Genomic DNA, 11,198 nt, shown 5'->3' on the forward strand with positions numbered 1-11,198 from the left:
TCCACTGTTGTTGTCTGACACTGAAGGAAGTCCTTCAGCTGAGTGTCACAGCCCATTTGTCCACCACATGTGTATTTATTCATAGGTGTCTACATGATCTGGGGTCCTCCAGGTTAGTTCTCCATATTTAATGGTAATTCTGGTCAGTGTGCTGGACTCCACAGGGACTAGAAGAGTCTAGAGCCTGTGACTGGGCTGTGTGTCAGTGTACTGGACTCCACAGGGACTAGAAGAGTCTAGAGCCTGTGACTGGGCTGTGTCAGTGTGCTGGACTCCACAGGGACTAGAAGAGTCTAGAGCCTGTGACTGGGCTGTGTCAGTGTGCTGGACTCCACAGGGACTAGAAGAGTCTAGAGCCCTGTGACTGGGCTGTGTCAGTGTCCTGGACTCCACAGGGACTAGAAGAGTCTAGAGCCTGTGACTGGGCTGTGTCAGTGTGCTGGACTCCACAGGGACTAGAAGAGTCTAGAGCCCTGTGACTGGGCTGTGTCAGTGTGCTGGACTCCACAGGGACTAGAGGAGTCTAGAGCCCTGTGACTGGGCTGTGTCAGTGTGCTGGAGTCCACAGGGACTAGAGGAGTCTAGAGCCTGTGACTGGGCTGTGTCAGTGTGCTGGACTCCACAGGGACTAGAGGAGTCTAGAGCCTGTGACTGGGCTGTGTCAGTGTGCTGGACTCCACAGGGACTAGAAGAGTCTAGAGCCTGTGACTGGGCTGTGTCAGTGTGCTGGACTCCACAGGGACTAGAAGAGTCTAGAGCCCTGTGACTGGGCTGTGTCAGTGTGCTGGACTCCACAGGGACTAGAAGAGTCTAGAGCCCTGTGACTGGGCTGTGTCAGTGTGCTGGACTCCACAGGGACTAGAAGAGTCTAGAGCCCTGTGACTGGGCTGTGTCAGTGTGCTGGACTCCACAGGGACTAGAAGAGTCTAGAGCCCTGTGACTGGGCTGTGTCAGTGTGCTGGACTCCACAGGGACTAGAAGAGTCTAGAGCCTGTGACTGGGCTGTGTCAGTGTACTGGACTCCACAGGGACTAGAAGAGTCTAGAGCCTGTGACTGGGCTGTGTCAGTGTACTGGACTCCACAGGGACTAGAAGAGTCTAGAGCCTGTGACTGGGCTGAGTCAGTGTGCTGGACTCCACAGGGACTAGAAGAGTCCAGAGCCCTGTGACTGGGCTGTGTCAGTGTGCTGGACTCCACAGGGACTAGAAGAGTCCAGAGCCCTGTGACTGGGCTGTGTCAGTGTGCTGGACTCCACAGGGACTAGAAGAGTCTAGAGCCTGTGACTGGGCTGTGTCAGTGTACTGGACTCCACAGGGACTAGAAGAGTCTAGAGCCTGTGACTGGGCTGTGTCAGTGTCCTGGACTCCACAGGGACTAGAAGAGTCTAGAGCCTGTGACTGGGCTGTGTCAGTGTGCTGGACTCCACAGGGACTAGAAGAGTCTAGAGCCCTGTGACTGGGCTGTGTCAGTGTGCTGGACTCCACAGGGACTAGAAGAGTCTAGAGCCTGTGACTGGGCTGTGTCAGTGTGCTGGACTCCACAGGGACTAGAAGAGTCTAGAGCCTGTGACTGGGCTGTGTCAGTGTGCTGGACTCCACAGGGACTAGAAGAGTCTAGAGCCCTGTGACTGGGCTGTGTCAGTGTGCTGGACTCCACAGGGACTAGAAGAGTCTAGAGCCCTGTGACTGGGCTGTGTCAGTGTATTGGACTCCACAGGGACTATAGATGTAGAGTCCAGTACAGACTGTCGAGAGTAGGGCTGGTGTCTGATGTTTCTGTCTCAGTCAGTCTCAGAAACTCATCCACCCTTGTTTGCATGTCACTGCCAAAGCCCAAAAGCAGATTCGTCTGCAAATTAATTGGCTCATTTGCATATTATATAAAACCTGTAAGCCTGTTAGTGCCAGATTATCTCATTTGGATCTGTTTAATGCCTGAAGTGAAATTCCAAAGGAAATACAGCCCTGTGTCGATCTGAGACGGAGATTGTAGTCGTTGTGTTTTCAGATGGCAGTTAATAGCAAATAGTTAAATGTACAGTATATAAACCAAAACAGAAGTTCAGCTGTGACAGTAAGTCAATGATATCGTTAAACGTGTGTGAACCTGAAATTCCAGTCAGGGCTGGGGCAGAGGGATCGGGCGTCGCCAAATAATCGGCATAATCTTGATACAGAAAGAAACCCCAGGAGGAGCAAGACATCGGAGAAGACCAGGTTGTCCAGACGGGACAGGACAGAAAAAACATCAGAAAACACCTGAAAGAAGAGCCGAAATGATGGCAGACAGGCCCCGGAGCGCTCCGCACGAAGACGACTTCGACAGGGCAGCCCCGCAGGGCGCACGCCTCTGATCGGCGCTGGAAACCGCGAGGCCAGACTCGAACGTGCAGAGCAGCATAAAGGCGAGACGGAGACGAATCTTCATCGAAATGACAGGGAGGCAAAAGAGCAGAGAAAGAGAGGACCTGCAAACCAGCCTGAGTGCACCAGCTCATCTGCCAAGCGTGCCGATGCGTGCCTCTGGAGCCGGCCCGCTGGTCTTCATGGATGACCTCGCTGACGAGGACAGCAGCCGAGGGAGTTCGGAAAGCCTGTGTGCCGGCCCGTGTCCACAATACTGCGTCCAGACTCACTGGACAGCAAGACAGCGACCCAGGACAGGCTGCCGTTTACCCAAGGAGCTCCTCGGGTAGAAGTAGTGGAACTTCTGGAATCGGCCAAGCCAATCTCCCGGCCAGGAGCCTGTGGAGCAGCAGTTCACTTGTGGAGGAGGACAGGGAGGTTGGAAAAAACGCCCCAGAACAGGCACCAGCCGAAAGTGACTGCAGTCAAGGCTGGGCAACGCATCTCCGAAGAGCAGATCAAGAGTCTAGCGACGTCGATGGGTCGTGGTGTGTGAGGGGTATTTGTCCCAGCAGTTATGGTGACCTGCGACTGGAAGATTTTTGTCCTAACGTGGTTTGACACCTACGCACACTCTAATCCAGAAACACAAGCTGAGGTATTGTTCTTTCAAGTAGGCAGCTGCGTCAGCATGCGCAGGCTGCAAAGGAACCAGCACAGGTTTATTCCCTGCTGAAAAGAGGAGGACAGAAACACAGCGTTTCGGCTGTGGAGTCTTCTTTGGGTGTGTGAAGAAGACTCCACAGCCTAAACGTTGTGTTTCTTTCCTCCTCTTTCCAATATTGCGCAATTGCCTCATATTTGCCTCTTGATCCGCAATACAAAATCTCAGGAGCCCCCAGTAAAAATGACGCGCGCACTTCACTGTCCCCGCACCCTGTCTGTCTGTGCTGCCCTCTCCCGCACGCTGCTAGACATGAGGGCAGGCAGCTTCGCCCTGGGCACAACCCCAACCCCGGCTCAGAGCTCCCCTCTCCGTCTCTCTGCAGCCATTTCTGCTCGGCTGACGTCCAGCTGCACAGCTGCCCTGCCTCTTCAGCGCTCCTCCTCTCCTCCCTCTCCTCCTCCTCCTGTGTGTGGGATCTCTTCCTGTGCGAGGACATGGTGTTCTGAGACAGACGGGCTCTGGTTACAGCCCCCTCTCCCTCTCCCTCTCCCTCTCCCATCTCCTGCCTCCTTCTCTGACTCTTTTTCCTCATCCCTCCGATCCCCCTTTCCTCCCACACATGCATTTTCCTCCCAAACCCTGGACTGTCCTTCTGCAGCTCAGCAGAGGTGCAAAGCTGGGAGAGCAGATACAATATTAATGACATCCTGAAAATAGTCCTTTCTCTCTCGCCCTCTTTCTGGCCCTGAATTATTAATACTTTTAATTAATTTCTCAATTTCTCTCCCTCCCTCTCTGGCCACCATTCTCTTTCGCTCTCCTGTCTCCTCTCCCTGCCCCCCCGCGATCCCACAATCGCTCTCTGTCCTGTACTTCCTGCCTCTTCCCTCTCTGCAGTATTTAGCTCTCTCTCTCTCTCTCGCGCTCCTTGTTTTTCTTTTTACTGCAATCATTAGACACACATAAAACGTTGAATTAAAAACGGGGCCGATGTCTGGGGCGCAGAGGTGATGAGCTGTGGGGTGGGGGGAGGGGGGGGGAAGGCTTTGAGAGACGGCTTCCTGTGTCACCCTGAAATGTGTCCTCCGTTGAGGCCCCTATCTCAGCTGCCCTCGTGCTCCAGCCTGGCAGATCCCTGTCGGACTCGGCGACCCGTGGCAAGGCACAGCCCAGTCATGGTAAGATACCGGATGTCCGGATGTACAAGAGACAGGGAAATCTGCCAGCACATGGGTGCCAGCACATGTTGCATGTTGCATGGCGGCCTGCAGTATCAAGACATAAAATCCTCCGTCCGCCTTTCTTTCAGCCACCAGACTGAACGTGTTTCGGGCAGCCCACCGGTGCTGAAGCAGGGGATGGCAGGCCCGTCCGCGGAGGTCGAAGGTGAAGCAGCTCAGAGGTCACTGGTGGGGTAGAAAGCTGTCCTGTCTGCGCTGGGCTGGGCGCAGGGCGCAGGGGGGCACTGCGGAGGCGGGCCGTGGGCTCAGAGAGTGGCTGGAGAGCTGCTGTGGCGCTCTGGGTCGGTTGGGGTGAAGCAAAGGTCCGCTGTTGTAGCTTTTCCAGGAGTTTCCAACCGCTCGGAAATCAGCCAAGATCTCAGGCCCAGAAACCTTCCGTCTGCGGCAGCGGACTCGAGACGGGCCAAAACATTAGGAACCTCCACCTTCTCGGGTGCTCATGGGATGAGGGTGGCCGCGCTGAGTCTGGGAATGGGAGGAGACTGCGGAAGAGGCCCCAGGCATGGAAATGCTAGGAAGGGGTCGGATTGAACGCTCTCAATTGAGGAGAACGTCCACGACTCCTGGGAGGCGGGGGGGGGTTCCTAATAATGTGGCCAGCCGGCATGCAACTGTGATTCTGCTTTCTGACCTCCCTCTCTCCCTGAGTGAGGGAGGATGAGTGAGGATTAGGCCTGTGCCTGTGCACACAATCCCATCTCAGTGATGACTTTCTCCCCCCCGGTCTCGCTGCGTCCTCGCCAGCCCCCCCCCCCTCTCTCCTCCCTCCTCGGCCCTCCGGCCCGCTCTCCTGCTGTCGGGAAGACGGCTGTGGATTTGCCGATGCAATCCGATCACTCTAATGAGCCTGTCTCAGCAGGCTCTCTGCCTCTCTCGGCCCCCCAACCCTTCCTCCATCCCTCCTCCTCCTCTCTCTCCTCCCTCCCCCTGTCAGAGTGAGCGGATGAGGGGATTGGGCTGGGCTTGCTCACACAATCCTCTCACACTAATGGAGTTAGACTCCACTCCCTCCGGATAATCGGATGATTCCCGACACCTTCTGATCGGCTGCAGAGCACACACACAACTACACACACTGCTCCACATATATGGCTACACACATGGCTACAAACACACAGTTACACACACACAGATGCTTACGGCCACACCACATAGACCCTTCACCCCAGCTGCTCCAGGGGTGCTGTATAAATGGCCGACCCTGCGCTCTGACCCCCAGCTTCTCTCCCTGTCCGTGTGTCTCATGGTGGGCAAGCTGGACTCTGTGAAAAGACACATTCCTCATGCAAGAAATCGGATTATGTATATGGCCAATAAAGTGATCTGATCTTACCTACAGATACACACAGAGAAGCACAGCTAAACATGCACGGTAACACACACAGAGAAACACAGCTAGACACACATGCAGAAAAACAGTGACACACATGCGAACACAGCTAACAGCTAGAACACACACAAGCACACACAGCTTTACATGGACACACTGACGCCCAGACAGCACAGTTTGTCTCCGACTCCTGGGCTCTTGCCAACAGTTTCTGAGTCCTTGGACAGAGGTCGGCTGCTCACACACACAAGCCCCCCGAGGCCCGGTCAGACTGTCCCTCCTCATCACCCGGGAGGGGCCTGGACCGGCTTCAGTGCGGTTAATCAGTCCAATGACCTCCTCAGAGACTCACCAGAGGGGCTCCCTGCTGTTACTGCCCTGAGTGAAACCCGCCCAGAGCCGCCCGGTTACAGCCTCATCCCCACTGGGATAATTTCCCAGGAATACGTTTCGGCCTGTGCTCGTCAACCCTGTCCCGGGGAACAGCACTTTCTCCCAGTCCACCCTGAGCGCGATTGCAGTAAACTGGGATATGGACCCTCGGCACTAATGACAAGCAGGACTTGGCAGATCTCTTTAATTCTCCCGGCCGTGCTGAAAGCAGCCCTTCCTAGTGGCAGGATGGGTGGCAGCCTGCTACAGCAGCTCTATACTTAAGTGCTTTGAGAAGCCACCTTTAAAGGCGCTATATAGCTCACACCTGAAGAAGGCTGCACGGCCGAAACGTTGTGTTCTCTTTCTTCTTTTTTTCAGCATGGAATAAACCTATTACTTATATAAAATAAAGTTTATTATATTATATTATCTATCTATCTTCCTCCCTGCTGCCCGCAATGGTGAACGATCACTGAAGAGTGAGGACTCAGCATGAAACGCGTCTGGGAGATTCGCAGAAGACAGTCGCCCGGAAGGATGTGGTGTCCCCTCTCTGCCGGGCTCAGTCCCTGGAAATCACCTCCATCCGGGCAGGGAGAGAATCCTCTCTCTCCAGACCGCTTTCTCCCGGAATTAAAGCCGAGAGGCGGGGCGCTGGAGGGTCTTCCCGGCTCGCCACGGAGCTCAGGACACTCGGTGGAGGGACAGCTGACTCCCCTGGACAGTCAAGCGTTGCGGCGGGGAGTGGCGCTGGCCGACCAGTAGGTGGCGCCCTCAGGACCGCTCTGCAGATTGCGCCCGTCGCTGGCAGCTCCTCCTGCTCCCTGCTCCTTCCTGAACTTGGGGGGAAGGGAGAACAGCTGCTAATAACCTGGCTTTCTGACCCCAGCATGTGACACTCCTATCCCGTTACCGTGCAAAGAAGGAGCGAGCGTCGGTCCTGTAGTCTGGACAGCTGGGATATCCCTGCCCTGATCACATGACGTGTTTCTGGCTCAGTCACCCCACCTGGGTGACACACAGACGTGTTTGCACTGGGGGGCACCCTAGTGTACCTGAATCAAGTCCAGACAGATGTGGCTGCGGTATGTAGGTCAGGAGACAGCCAGGGAGAGAGAGAGAGAGAGGGTGAGAGAGAGGGATGAGGCAGAGAATCAGTGGCCTCCTGTCACAGCCTGAGGAACAGTGAGCCTGTCTCAGCGCTGTTTCATGTGTTGTGTGGTTGAGTTTTGTATGTAAATGTAAATGGCCGACGTTGTGATGATTGTATGTGCTTTGGCAGCAGTGTTATTCATCAGTCGTGCCACTAAAGCTTGTTGAAATGACTGTATCTTTGAGAGGGGCGATGGAGAGAAGGAGGGATTGGGACAAGGAGATGTACAGTATACACGCAGACGGAGGCGGGAGGAGAGGGAGAGATTTGGATTGAGGGAGAAGGGGAGGTATACAGAGAGGAGAGCGAGAGGAGTGAACCGGAGCAAAAAAAAATTCGTCAACCGTGAACGCTCCCGGCTCAACTCTGAATAGTTTTAAACCAACCAGTTCAAACAGTGCTACTCTTTTAAGAGCGACACACCAAATATTCACAAAAGTCACAGACAAACCGATAATATTTTTTAAAGCGACATATATATCCAAACAGCACCGTCTGAAACTGCGCCGCATCCTGCAGGCATTCGCGTTAGTCGACTAAATATTCTGCCAGAGGACCTTTGCCTTGTGATTGACAGGCCTTGTCTCTAATAAGCACGCAAATACTTCTCTTAAAGCCCAATCGTGTAGATATGGGCGGGCGTTAGGAGGAGGGGCGGGGATCCGGTCGGTTGCTATGGCCGAAATGTCCCCCTGACAACCGAAGGACACAGAGGAAGTCCGTATCAAACTTCTATAACAGCACCGGACCAGGTACGTGTACTTACGTTACAAAAATGCATGAAAAAACACTGCTTTTTTTTAAAAAAAAAAACGAAGCCCTATCTCGAGGTTTAAGTCAATGATATTGAAAGGTGTTCAGTTAAGTTCGGTAAGAGGCTGTGGCTTTTTCATTTGAAAAGCGTCTAAAGATGTGCTCGGGATTGCTGACGGTAACCGCGACTCTCTTTCCTCAGTTTGTACACATTAGAGGTCCTCTGGCATTCGAATTAATTGACATTATTTTGTCCTCTAACGAAGAGCCAGGTCCCCTTTGCACTACTGTTTAACTGTTATGCGATCTTCCTATCGATGACTATGTTCCTACGTTTCCTATAGCAAAATTCAGGGTCTCCATAAAAGCTTTCTCTGGGGAACTGGGGTCTTTCTGCGGGGGACCCTGAGGCTATTTTCGTAAAGGTGGCGACAGGGTGACAAGTGACAACTGACGAGTCGCTGCAAACACCCGGCTCGAAACGCTTCCGAGTGGAGCTGATACAGGGGCTTCCGCTGACGAAACCACATGGCAGTGTCACACACGATAATTACACCCTCCCAGAGGATGCTTCATTTGACCTCGCAAGCCACCGTGACTGTGGATTTGTTTTACCACCACCCCATGTCTCTCTAGATCTTTCTTTCCTTCCCCTCAACCTGGACGCCTGATGGTCTGTGAGCCATTTCCTTCATGCCTGTGCTCGAATCCTCAACCCAAACCTCGACCTTCTCAAGCCTGACCACCTCCATTCGGACCCCCTGCCGGGCCTGTTTCTCTTGACTTCTCCCTCCCCCTGCAGAGGAGAACTCTGGGATGGCCCACGATCCCTCACTGTCCCATTGACGCCCCAGGCATGCTGCTGTTGCCGCGCACAGTGACCCAGACGTTGATGTTTTTATCTTCTCACTCTTTGCAAGGCTGGGCGCATGGCTGAGACCGTGGAGAGCAAGAAGGAGGAAGCCGACTACAAGAGGGTCCACAGCTTCCCTCTCATCAGGGTAAGGTGGAGAGAGAGGAGAGGGGCAAGAGGCGGAGAGGAGGCCCCCCTGACTGGAGGGTCCCTTCCTCCTTTCTGAAAGAATCTGGGATATTGGCTTCAACAACATGGCTGGGTAGCTTGGTCCCTGACGTGCCCTGGATGTGCCACTGTTGGTCTCAAGTCCTTTACTTTGGGGATGGAAAATAATATTTTTTTACCTGGCACCTTAAAACTGGAACAAGAGGAAGGAGGTTGGGAAGAGAGGGAGAGGGCAGGGCAGGAAATGTCAGTGTAAAGAATTCACTTTAAACTTTACATCCTGTCGTTATATTGGCCTTCTTATGGCTTAACCTCATTGTATAGGAAATGGACATGGTGTGTCAGCTTAAGTCTTAAGTTCTTTTCGTGAGTAGCCTCTTCTTGCTCATAATTTCCCATTGTGTATTTAGAGTTTAGTTTTTAACTGTCTGCTTCCAGAACCCTCCTGCTGTCTGTGTTAAACATCATCTGCCCCAGGTGCTTGTCCAGTCCTGAATTTAAGCTAGATCTTTGTGAATTCAATTTGTTGCTTCTAAAGTGTTTCGCTAGTCCTCTCAATTTGGTATATTCTGCAAATGTCTAATCGGCTAACTATACCGACATCTAGATCACGGATATGAATTAGGAAGAACAGTGTTCCTAGTACAGATCCCTGCGGTACTCCACTGATGGCATCACCTGCAGTGTATTAGTGATAATGCACTGGCCTGTTGGTGATTGGGTTAATGGCAATATTCAAGTGAACTGGTCCTTTCTTAAATCTGAAAGCGCTGATTTCTAGGCTTTGGAAATCTTTCCTGTCTCTTCCTGAGCCACTGAGTCATGCACTGATTGTTCCCTGGCGTGGACAAAGTGAGTGATGGGCGTGCGGTGTCCTCTGTCCTGCAGCACACAGACATGCCGGAGGAGATGAGGGTGGAGACCATGGAGTTGTGCGTCACAGCCTGTGAGAAATTCGCCACCAACAACGAGGTCAGGGCCGGTCCGAGCTGTGACCCGTCTGTGTGCGCTCCCCTGTCTGTCTGGGTGTGTTTCCCTGGAGTCGGCCTGACTGTCTGTGGCACCATGTCTGTCTGAAGCTCTTCCTCGCTGTTGCCTGTCTCTTGACTGTGTGTCCGTCTGTTCTTCCCTGTATGTGTGTGTGCACTCCATTGAGTGGCACGACCATGTAAAAGCTCGTTCAGCAATTTTTTAAAAACTTCTACTCTCGTTCTGAATTATGTACCGCTTTTATCTTACCATAACATCGGTTCCCCCAATATTTTGGGGGCATGGGGGAAAATGTCTCATCCGTTTTCTGCACAAATGGCCAAGTTGAAGGTCCAGCCAGTCGTTGTTTGAGTTAGAAAACACCTGGGTGACCAGCACAGCGTTTTAGTCATCGGTATAGTGAAAATAATCATCTGTGGTGTGATGTGTTATTGGAGTTATTGTTAGCAATGCCATTTCTGGATTGCGTCTCATCCTCTCCCTGTATAGTAGTGTGTGTGAAGATGGCTCCATCTGACTGCTCCATTTCCCTCTCTCTCGGACAGCTCGTGTGTCTGTGTTCACTTACCTCTCCCTCTGGCTTAGCACTGCCTCTCTCCCCCGCCACCCCCACACCTCTCTCTGTCGGCAGAGCGCGGCAAAGATGATCAAGGAGACGATGGATAAGAAGTTTGGGTCCTCCTGGCACGTGGTGATCGGGGAGGGCTTCGGGTTCGAGATCACGCACGAGGTCAAGAACCTGCTCTACATGTTCTTCGGGGGCAGCCTGGCGGTGTGCGTGTGGAAATGCTCCTAACGCACAGCTGGATCAGCACCTCCCCGCCAATCACACACACACACACGCGCACACACCTTGTCTCTGTCAATTAACAGTGTGGCCGCCTGAGCACCCAGGGACCCCAGGCGCACACTGAGGGAGAGACAGCTACCTCCTATCTCATCTCTCTCTCTCTCTCTCTCTCTCTCCCTCCGTGTGACTAGTGGGGGGGTCTCTGTGTCGCCTGCTTGTCCCCCCCATCTCTCTCCTGAGCACCACACTCTCTCCATCGTCCCCAGTCCGCGCCCCATCCCTCAGTCTTCCTCTTTTTGAACATACCTCCTTCCCCGGTTCCCCCGTGTGTCATAAGATCCCTGTCTGTGTTTTGTATTTTTTTATAATTATATATATATAATGTATGTGTATATACTTAAATGAAATGAGAAAGGTCAGAAAAGACTAAAACGTTTTTCTTAAACACCTTGTAAAAGGATTTTTTTTGCACGTTGACTAAAAGGGCTTGGTTAACCTGAACTCCAAAACGTCAGAGTCAGTTTATTCCCCC

The 11,198-nt window shown here is 52.9% G+C and overlaps 1 protein-coding gene across 1 annotated transcript; it reads left to right on the forward strand.

Moving 5' to 3' along the window:
• Positions 1 to 7,755: 7,755 nt before the first annotated feature.
• LOC138242051 (dynein axonemal light chain 4) lies at positions 7,756 to 11,111 on the forward strand. Its single transcript, XM_069196916.1, has 4 exons — positions 7,756 to 7,864; positions 8,786 to 8,866; positions 9,775 to 9,858; positions 10,508 to 11,111. The coding sequence occupies exons 2-4, from the start codon at positions 8,795 to 8,797 to the stop codon at positions 10,670 to 10,672; spliced, it is 321 nt and encodes a 106-aa protein (XP_069053017.1). The 5' UTR covers positions 7,756 to 7,864; positions 8,786 to 8,794; the 3' UTR covers positions 10,673 to 11,111.
• The last annotated feature ends 87 nt before the right edge of the window (positions 11,112 to 11,198 follow it).

The sequence above is a fragment of the Lepisosteus oculatus genome, chromosome 12, assembly GCF_040954835.1.
Source record: "Lepisosteus oculatus isolate fLepOcu1 chromosome 12, fLepOcu1.hap2, whole genome shotgun sequence".
NCBI classification, from domain to species: Eukaryota; Metazoa; Chordata; class Actinopteri; order Semionotiformes; family Lepisosteidae; genus Lepisosteus; species Lepisosteus oculatus.

Excerpts from the sequence above, each read along its gene's own strand:
- LOC138242051 (XM_069196916.1), top strand. The coding sequence starts at position 8,795 with ATGGCTGAGACCGTGGAGAGCAAGAAGGAGGAAGCCGACTACAAGAGG. Across the intron at positions 8,867-9,774 it reads ACAGCTTCCCTCTCATCAGG|CACACAGACATGCCGGAGGA; the intron begins GTAAGGTGGAGA and ends TCTGTCCTGCAG. Across the intron at positions 9,859-10,507 it reads AATTCGCCACCAACAACGAG|AGCGCGGCAAAGATGATCAA; the intron begins GTCAGGGCCGGT and ends CTCTGTCGGCAG.